Raw genomic sequence first — 10,638 nt, forward strand, 5'->3', positions numbered from 1 at the left:
GGCCAATGGGCGAGGAGAAGGCGGGCGCGTGCTTAACGAAAGCGGGGGATTAGGTCTAACGGAAACGTGGGCGGGCAGCTCCAGCCAATGACGGTGGAAGAAGGCGGGCTCGTGCTTGGCGGGGGATGAGGTTTGAACGTTTGGCGGAAAACAAGATGGCGGTGCGTCGGCAACTGCAGCTGCTCTTCCAGGAGCCCCGAGTGGGTGGCGGCATCATGGTGGAGCGGGCAGGACCTGGAGTAGCGAAAGGCCCCAGCCCGCCGCCGCCGCCGCCAAGCAAGAGGCCCGAGGGTGCCTGGGAGCGGCTCCCCGGCTTTCGGGGCCTGAGACCGGAGGACTGCGTGCTCTACCAATGCCGGAGTTGCCGCGCCGTGCTGGGGGACTCGCTTCACCTGTGCGCCCAGGAGGAGAAGCTCCGCCTCCTCGCCTGCTTCAGTGAGTTCGCCTAGCTCGGGAGAGCGGAGGTTGGGCGCATCCTCGCTACGCCAAGTGGGGACAACCTGTGGTCCTCCAGTGCTTGGGCCTCCAACTCCCAGAAGCTATTGCCAGCCTGTCCAATGGTCAGGAATTCTGGGAACCTGGAGGACGAGTTTGGAACTCACTTGAGTAGAATGAATGAATCAGAAGTGATGGGCGTTGTTATTCAATAACAAATGGGCTAAAAATGAAAAGCAACTATGTGAAAAATATATTTGGCCCCCTGTATCCTCACATTTATTTATTTATTTATTATTATTAACTTTATTTATACCCTGCTAACATCTCACGAAGGACTCGGTGCGGCTTACAAGAGGCCAAGGCCCAACACATCAATAAAACAACAGCATAACAATACAACAATTAGTAAACTCATAAAAGAAAGCAATAAACATTAGACAATAACACCACAACACATTTAAAACTAAGGCCAGGCCAAATGTAATGAATAAAATTTAAAAAATGCTGGACATGACAGGTGAAATGGATAGGTTTTTGGAGATAGGTGCTGTGTGCAGACAATCTTAAATCTCTAATAATGTGCATTTGGGACATGATGCTAGGCGTTTCCTATTCTGGGAAGGCACACTGGAACAGCCACGTCTTCAAGCTCTTCCTAAACACTGCCAACGTTGGGGCTTGTCTGATGTCCTTAAAGAGAGAGTTCCAGAGTCGGGGGGCCACCACAGAGAAGGCCCTGTCCCTCGTCCCCACCAAACGCGCTTGTGACGCAGGTGGAATCGTGAGCAGGGCCTCTCCAGATGATCAGAGAGATTGTGTAAGTTTGTATACTGTATTTATATGCCGCGTTTCTCAGCCCTGGGTGGACTCAAGGCAGTTTACAACGTACTAATGGCAAAAATTCATTGCCAACATACAGTAGACAAATCATAATAACTAAGTAATTACTACATATAACTATGAACTTAAAATCAACTTAAACCATTAAACATAAATACATAACATTTAAATATTCAGACAAAGCATAAAATCACCCTAGTATAAACATTAGGCTATGTATCTCAGATGTATATGAAACATAAATGAATGTTGTGTTCAGGCTTTGGGTCTCATCTCCAAAATATCTCGAAATGTATCTGCAAGTATTCCAAGATCTTTAAACATTCTTATTTAAAAAACATTGCTAGTCCCATGGATTTTGGATAGGAGTTAGTGAACCTGAACTTTATCTCTGTTCTGAGTTGCATCCAGGTACGGACTATTTTTAAATTATTATTATTATTATTATTATTATACCCTGCTTTTCTCCCAGGACAGAAGCCTTATCTGCATTACATGATCAGTGTAGACTCATATAATGCAGACTGAACTGGATTATATGAATCTACACCAGGTTCTCCCTCCATGGATTCAAAGGCCCATTGAAGACAACTGTAAGGCTTGACACCACTTTAACTAATGTGGTTCTGTCCCCAGATGTTATTAAATGATAAACTTTTGAATATCTGCCATGCAGATTGGGGAAAATGGGAATTGCAACCCAACAGCACATGTGGCTCTGGGGTTGGAGAAAGGTTAAAGGACAAAGGTTAAAGTCGAATATCATATCCACAAGCCATATATCTAAATTCAGGCACCATCATTCTGACTAAAAATGACAGACTGCAACCTTACAGGTGTTACTTTTTCACATTGAACATCAGCTCCAATCATGTCTAATGAAGAGGAATACAGGAGTTGTCATCCAGCATCTGGAGGACTACACAGAAAGACATGGCAGGCCAGATTTGTGTAGATTCACCCTCAAAAATATTCCCAGCCCAATTACATTCATACTTCCTTGAAGGCTACCTCATTCCTACTTTGTATTTGCTTTGCTTTCCTTTCCTTTTGTTTTGTTTTGTTCCTGGCCATCTAACAATATAAAAATAGTTCACCTGTTTCTTTTTTGTTCAGCAAATGTACTGAGATTTTTCTGCAGTCAGATTTCCTGTCAAGTGTTTAAGCAGCATGCAATGATTAGAAGGATACAGTTAGCTCTTCAGATCAGTTAATTTGCAGATTTCATTGCTGTATTTGCAAATTGCTGTATTTATGCCACCTCTTTTGTTCTACTCACAGCCAAAAACATGTGGTATCTTCTGTCTAGGCATTTGTGGGTCCCACAAATGGCTAGAGCAGTCTTCTTTCAAGTAAAAAGTAGCATTTGCAATTTATATTTGCATTTTCCCCACTTTGAGACTATGTGCCACTAACACCGGTAAATGTAGAGGAGCTACGATATATTAAGGGTGTGCGAGACATCAAAAAACTGCCATTTTGTATGCAATATAATTAAATCTGTTAGCAGAAAATTTGGAGTTTAATTTTTTTTAAATGTTTTTCTCTTTCAGAAGTCACAAATGATATTGTTGTGGAAGATGATTTGATGGTTTGTGTGGAAGGAGATCTTACTGGATGGTGGGTATTTCTTGAAATTATTCCTTCTCTTTTATGCATGCTAAATTAAGTGATTAATGCGATGTGCGCGGCTTGATGAATGCAAAGCTGGGGTGAAAATTGCTGGAAGAAACTTTAACAACTTCAGATATGCAGATGACACCACTCTGATGGCCGAAAGTGAGGAGGAGCTGAGGAGCCTTCTAATCAAGGTGAAAGAAGAAAGCGCAAAAGCTGGGTTGCAGCTAAACATAAAAAAAAACCAAGATTATGGCAACAAGAATGATTGACAACTGGAAAATAGAGGGAGAAAATGTGGAGGCCGTGACAGACTTTGTATTTCTAGGTGCAAAGATTACTGCAGATGCAGACTGTGGCCAGGAAATCAGAAGACGCTTACTGCTTGGGAGGAGAGCAATGTCCAATCTCGATAAAACAGTAAAGAGTAGAGACATCACGCTGGCAACAAATATCCGCATAGTCAAAGCCATGGTATTCCCTGTAGTAACTTACGGATGTGAGAGCTGGACCTTAGGGAAGGCTGAGCGAAGGAAGATTGATGCTTTTGAGCTGTGGTGCTGGAGGAAAGTTCTGAGAGTGCCTTGGACTGCGAGAAGATCCAACCAGTCCATCCTCCAGGAAATAAAGCTCGACTGCTCGTTGGAGGGAAGGATACTAGAGACAAAGTTGAAGTACTTTGGCCACATCATGAGGAGATAGCAAAGCCTAGAGAAGACAATTATGCTGGGGAAAGTGGAAGGTAAAAGGAAGAGGGGCCGACCAAGGGCAACATGGATGGAAAGGCATCCTTGAAGTGACTGGACTGACCTTGAAGGAGCTGGGGGTGGTGACGGCCGACAGGGAGCTCTGGCGTGGGCTGGTCCATGAGGTCACAAAGAGTCAGAGACGACTGAACGCATGAACAACACAAATTAAGTGACTATTACTTGTAGAAGATGGCTAATGGAATAGTTGCCAGGCCTGCGTTTTGCATCTTCAAAATGTAATGAGTATATCTTGCTATTTCTTTTGGAATGAAAACCTTGCGCGAGAAACAGGGTGGTTGTTTTTAACCAAAAATACAATGAAGAGAAACTTTGTATAGCTTTTATATGTTAAAACATTTATTTGTTCATCCTTCAGTTCTTGAAATATAAAAGCTGTAGATCATTCTGATAAACATGGAGAATTCAGCTGGATTCAGGAAAGGACTAGGTTAATCAAAATGTCAGTTGACTTATTCGATGACTGAATTCTTTGAATGCAGCAAGTCCTATTTTCTAGGTAAATTTACTTGAACATACAAGCTAAACATCTTTGAAATATTTTGTATTAACTTGACTGTAAATTCATGGAGGATGTTCAGAGATGTCTACTAATGATTTCATCACTAAATACATCTTCCAAGTTTTAATGTAGTAGCTGCTTGAAAGTTACAGTAGGAAAGGGAAAAGGCTATTGCCTTCATGGAGGCTTCCATCTGAGCCCTGTATGAACCTACTGCTTTCCTAAAGTGACTGCAGAAGCTCAGCTTGCAAGTTAATCATTGGGGCCCATAATGTATTACACAGGGGAGGGGGTGCGTGGATGCAGTCCTCTTCTATCTGATGTACATTTCTCCTTTAGTAGCCAGTGAGTTAAAAATATTATTTCATAGTGTTTTAAATTGCTGATTTTGGGTATGGAGTTCTAAAACTGTTCTTTAGTGTCAGAATTTTACATGCCCAGATTTGATAAGTTTCAATGTAGTTTTCTTATGTTAACATCTTTCATGTGTATTTAAATTTCCTATACATAATATTGCTTTTATAGTTGTTTATGATGACAATATATCAGTATTTATATTAAATATTGCTTATATTCTAACTTGTTTGTGGAGTATGTTTTCTGACAAAGGATCATCTAAATACTTGAATAAATTAACAAAAATATGATTGGATGCTGTGAAAAAAGGAAGTGTTTAAATTATGTGATTTTAAACATATAGATGAAAGCAGCAAGTGTTAGTATTTAATGAAGCATATCTGTAATAAGGAAAGTATAGTGGCACTTTTTAAAAATAGTTTCAGAAGCAAATTGAGAATATACGACAAGTTGCTTCTGGTGTGAGAGAATTGGCCATCTGTAAGCACATTGCCCAGGAGATGCCCAGATACGTTAACATCCTGTGGGAGACTTCTCTCCTGTTCCCACGTGGGAAGCTGATGTTTACTGAATCTGTTGCACCAGTAGATCCTTTGAGTTGAACTGCTATTCTTACATTACTATTGTTGCACATGGGGAGAAGAATGGCTTTTGTTTCATTTTCTTTAGGATTATATATTGGAAAACTAATTAAAATAGCAAAAATACGTTCTGAATTGCTTATTCTCAAAGACGACACAGTATTAGATACATTTATCATGCAAATCTTTAAAAATTGACTTAAAATAACTTCTGAATTTAGGTGTTCAGATTGCAGTTTTTAAGGAATTTGTATAATAGGTTCAAGAGCGGTTTCCATAGTGTTTGATGCCTATGAAATGTGGTGTAAAGTTCAATTTGTTATACAGAAGACAATTTGGAACTTTGAACTGACTCCAGCCTCTCTGTCTTTTATTTCCAGCACCTACAACTTGTTGCTCTGTCGGTCCTGTGACACATGTGTAGGTCTCAAACTGTATTGTTCAGTGTCTCATGCTTATCTAAGAGGCTTCTTCTGCCTTTTTAAGGACAACATCATATGGTTAGTATCCTTCACAAGCATACTAAATCTAGAATTTGGAAAGTTAGTTTTAAGAAGAATGGATTTCAGGGCATGCTGAAACCACCTGTTGTAATAGTGAAATAATATGAAAGGTTATGAGAAACTTCTCAGAAATTCATTCTGGCTGATGGCATCCAGTATTTGTGAGCAGTTTTTGTTGTTATGTCAAGTAAAATAGGCTAAAAATAGGGATCCTTTCTGATAAGACAATATCTGTACACACGATGCCGTCAAAAGCAAAACTATAATTTCATATGACTTGCCCTTATGTGGAAAGATTAGGACCAAATTACAGGAAAGAAGATTCTGCCTGATCTTTAGGAGGAACTTCTTGCCTGTGAGAGCTGTTCAACAGTGAAACTCTCTGCCTCAGAGTGTAGTTGAGGCTCCTTCCTTGGAGGCTTTTAAACAGAGGCTAGATGGCCATCTGTCAGGGGTGCTTTGTGTTTTTCCTGCATGGCAAGGGGTTGAACTAGATGGACCATATGGTCTCTTCCAGCTCTATTATTCTATTATTTATTTATTTATTTATTTATCGTGTCAGGAGCAGACCGAACAGTTGTGTTGCATTTTTAAACAAACAGACAGACAAAATACAAAGTTTGCAAGCATGGTAGTTGATTAAATGTCCTTTGACCAGTATCTGGCCACTTGGAGTGCCTCTGGTGTTGCTGCAAGAAGGCCCTCCATTGTGCATGTAGCAAGGCTCAGGTTGCATTGCAGCAGGTGGTCAGTGTTTTGCTCTTCTCCACACTCGCATGTCGTGGATTCCACTTTGTTGCCCCATTTCTTAAGGTTGGCTCTGCATCTCGTGGTGCCAGAGTGCAGTCTGTTCAACGCCTTCCAAGTCGCCCAGTTTTCTGTGTGCCCAGGAGGGAGTCTCTCATTTGGCATCAGCCATTGATTGAAGTTCTGGGTTTGAGCCTGCCACTTTTGGACTCTCACTTGCTGAGGTGTTCCAGCGAGTGTCTCTGTAGATCTTAGAAAACTATTTCTTGATTTAAGTCGTTGACGTGCTGGCTGATATCCAAACAGGGGATGAGTTGGATTATTAATTATTATTAATTCTATGATTATTAATTGTCTCAATATGGTCTGGATATTTAGATGTGAGGACTTTCTCTTGCAGCAGTAAACAGAAAATAATGAGGATGTGAAATAATCAAAAATGCTATGATTGCTGAAAGGAACATAGGCCTATACTACAAGAATAATCCCCCTTCTGTATCACCTGCTGCTTTTTGCATGTTCCCAAATGTCTAGTGCAGATATGGGCAAACTTTGGCCCTCCAGGTGTCTTCAACTCCCACAATTCCTAACAGCTGAATTGTGGGAGTTAAAGTCCAAGACACCTGGAGGGCCAAAGTTTGTCCATGTCTGGCCTAGTGGGTCTTTTTTCAAGCTAGCGTAGCAGAGTTTGGGGGGTTGTGAGATCTGTAGAGGAGGGAAAATTCCCTCCTGCAATAATTTTTGATCGAAGCTGATCATTGTCAGGAGGGATTCAATAACCCCAATATACATTAATTTGAAATTGTTATTGTTTTACTATGAGAAATGTATTTTCTTGTCTTAGTTACTCAGTAAAGACTAAAACCACTGTTGAAGCTTCAAAAATGACCTGTCCTCAAATCAGCTTAAAGGAACATGTAGAAAAGGTAAACTTTCTTCTGCTTTTTGAGTTTTTTAAATAAATGTGTCTGTTAGAGTTTATATGTTGCTTTGGCACAGAGAAATAGAACACAGGTTTCCAGAGGCTGGGTAATAGTCTGTCGGGAGTGTGTTCCTGCATGGCAAGAGATTGTACTGGATTGCCCTTGTGACCTCTTGCAACTCTGATTATATGTTGATGACCAGGATTCTTAGAAATTTCTCATTCATAAGATCACCATAAGCAGATTTGCCAGAACCCTTGTTTCACTGGTCAGTCCCACCATGTATGAAGACAGGACCCTACCAAAGCAGCTTCTCCAGAATTGTTATTATTCGTTTTAATCTTAAAAGTACCACAGTATTCCTTTCTTTTTCTTCCTTGAAGAAGTAGGCTGTTGGGTGACAAAAGCTTATGCTGAAATAAATTGGTTAGTTCTATGGGTGCCAGAAGATTAGCAGGGATCCATTTGCACCATGGGACTTTCCTATTTATTAACTACTGCAGGTTCTTATGCATCCTGAAAAATGGAAAAATGAAGGCAAGGAACTTGGTTTGGGTCTCAGAAACTATGGGGAGATTCAACAAATACTAGGCAAGACACTCTATGGGCATATCTGGTTTAAGGCCTTTTTTAAAAATTATAAACAAGGTCCAGAGTAGAAATCTAAAGAAAATATAATATAAGCAACAGTATTTATAGCCAAATCATGGACCTGTACTGACCTTAATCTGATTGAAATGAGAGTTGCAGCACTGTGACTCTTTCCTGTGCCACATGGGCATTAATTGGGAGACGGGTGGCAGGTCTTTTTTTCCATGCCATTTTTGCTTCATTTGTGGAAGGGGCAATTCAGCTTCAGGAATTCAAGTGCATCACTAATTCTTCCCATGCATTTGGAGATTTTTGACATAATGGAAGTAGTTGTGAGAAAGTGTGTGCCGTAGGAAGTGCCACGTTGCTTGGGAAAGTGTTGGAAAAATATCTAAAGCAAGGGTGAGCGTTTTCAGATGCCTTTCCTACTGATCCTCATACAGCAGCATTTGTGTCCTCTGCACCTCTATAGTTTTTTATTTTTTAGTTAGAACTCTCTATGCGTTATGTTTTGCACTTTTTATTTTAAAATTATATTATTAATATTATTAATGCTTCCATCCTCTGGAATCCAATTCCAAAGGAGACTGAGCTGCCCCCCTCTCCATATTGTCATTTCACCAACAGGCAAAGATATTTTTTATTCAAGTAGACTTTTATCTGGGAAGTTTTTTATGGGATACACTGGACCCTTACTATCTATTGGGGTTTGGTTACAGGACAGACCCCCACTTCACCCCAATGGATACCAAAATCTGTGGATGCTTTGATCCCATTATAGTGGCATAATAAAATGGTGTCACTTATATAAAATGGCAATATCAAGGATTTTGTATCCCTGTGTCAATATGTAAAAGCCATGGATAGTTGAATCTTTGCATATGGAGGGCTGACTAATGATTTTTTTTTGTTTATCTTTAAAATGTTTTAGGCTGTTTTATGTAGCTTTAGTATGAATATTTTAACTGATTGTTTTTGGGACTTGAACTAGGTCCCAATCTGAAAGAAAGGCAGCAAATAAGTGCAATACCTAAATAAATATTTTTTTTTAAAAAAAGAAGTAATAACATAACTTCCTTGTTTTTGTTAATATGAATATTTGTTAAGTAAAAATTGTTTTTTAAAAGTTCCAGACAGCATTTTGAATATTTTTCTAATTCTTAATAGAACAATTATTTTATTAGGAATTGTTTAACTTATATTTTGTGTTACTCATTTTACTTAAACATAACTGTTTAAACTTCTTTTGAAGTTGAAAGAAAGACTTGTAGTAGTACACACACGTATAGAATTGCTGATGGAGAAACTGGAAGGATTAAACCAGCAGAAAACAAAGGCAGAGAATCAAGATTCTCACGGAAGACGACATAACCAAATACCTGCATGTAAAAGGAAGAAGTCAAACAATTAATCAGTTGCATTTCTACAGTAATATCTTAGTTGTGACAAACATGAGTGTTTGAAAGGAACTTCATACAACTTCGATTTTGAATGCAATTGAAAATGGCATTTGAAAACGGACCTGCAGTTGAATTTTCACTTGTTTCTTTTATTTACTGAGCACTCAAGTGCCTTAATTGGTTGAATATGAACAACATGTGAGTGTATGGATGCCTTCAGCATACATTCACAGAAACATGGTTATCCTTCTGTTTTATGACTGCATCTATATAAATGACTGCATCTGTATAAATAAAAACCTTAAATCTCCCAAAATACTTCACCGATTGCTTTAAAAATTTGACACAACATAGCATTCTAATAGGCACATGTTTTTATGTTTTCACATACCTATTACATTGATGTCACACCTGTGACAAGTAAGAATTGTGTTTTTTCAAAAACAGCACCATCTGTTGGATGTCAAAGCAACACACCCAATACTACATATTTTACAAGTCTGTTTCAGTCTATCCGAATGCATTGTTACATAGACTTCGAATTAGTTACATTTTGATTTTATTGCGTTGGAATTGAGATGTGTTATTTACCACAGCATTCATTTCATGAGTATAGTTTATTGTGGTCCTTCATTGGTTCGGCCCTGCTTACTCTGCCTTGAAAGGGGCGGAATTGTGCAGGGTCGGGCATCAGGACCACACTTTTGCCTTCCCCCTCAACGCTGCTACTCTGCCTCAGTCAGAAGTTGCGCCCAAAGGAGAGGAAGCACACCTCGGCCACTCACCCACTCAGTCAGGCCTCTTTGGACAGGTAAGGCAGGCCTCGCCTCTTGGACACTGTTTATTTGGCTGCATAGGCATGCGCATCATGCCTCCTCTGTTGGGTTTCCCTAATTCCAGTGCCCTCCCCCCTTTTTAAAAAGCCCTCACTGTCAATCATTGTCTCATCTGAGGGGGGGGGAGTGGGACCTCCTCCTTCCCTCTTCCAATGCCATCCCCCACCTCAGGAATGCTGCTGTATTTTATTATTTACTTCATTGAGGCTCCCTTGGGCATCCTGTGTCTTTCTTTAAGCTCCTTCCACACAGCTGTATATGATCCACATTGAACTGGGTTACATGGCAGTCTGGACTCAGATTACTCAGTTCAAAGAAGGCATTGTAGATGATCTGCCTTAATGTTCTGGTTATATGGCTGTAAGGAAGGGCCCTACGCCTATAATCCAGTACAAAGGAAACATTGTGGATTATCTGCCTTGATATTCCGAGTTGAAGATGTCCTAATTCCTCGCATTCCTATGATTCCAACGGATACGCCATTTCTATTTAAGAGATGGCCATTCCCAATTCGATTGGCATTTGCAGTCTCCCTG

At 40.0% G+C, this 10,638-nt stretch overlaps 1 protein-coding gene across 1 annotated transcript; it reads left to right on the top strand.

The window, feature by feature from the left end:
- Window positions 1-97: 97 nt before the first annotated feature.
- OIP5 (Opa interacting protein 5) lies at window positions 98-9,582 on the top strand. The gene is made up of 5 exons (XM_060760722.2): window positions 98-435; window positions 2,832-2,898; window positions 5,483-5,602; window positions 7,197-7,278; window positions 9,119-9,582. Exons 1-5 carry the CDS (start codon window positions 126-128, stop codon window positions 9,275-9,277), a joined length of 738 nt encoding a protein of 245 aa, XP_060616705.2. The 5' UTR covers window positions 98-125; the 3' UTR covers window positions 9,278-9,582.
- The last annotated feature ends 1,056 nt before the right edge of the window (window positions 9,583-10,638 follow it).

Source organism: Anolis sagrei, chromosome 1, assembly GCF_037176765.1.
Source record: "Anolis sagrei isolate rAnoSag1 chromosome 1, rAnoSag1.mat, whole genome shotgun sequence".
NCBI classification, from domain to species: domain Eukaryota; kingdom Metazoa; phylum Chordata; class Lepidosauria; order Squamata; family Dactyloidae; genus Anolis; species Anolis sagrei.

Bases quoted from the DNA above. Each gene is read 5' to 3' on its own strand.
- OIP5 (XM_060760722.2), top strand. From the start codon at position 126: ATGAGGTTTGAACGTTTGGCGGAAAACAAGATGGCGGTGCGTCGGCAA. The intron at 436-2,831 runs GTGAGTTCGCCT...TTTCTCTTTCAG, and splicing joins CCGCCTCCTCGCCTGCTTCA to AAGTCACAAATGATATTGTT. The intron at 7,279-9,118 runs GTAAACTTTCTT...CTTCTTTTGAAG, and splicing joins TAAAGGAACATGTAGAAAAG to TTGAAAGAAAGACTTGTAGT.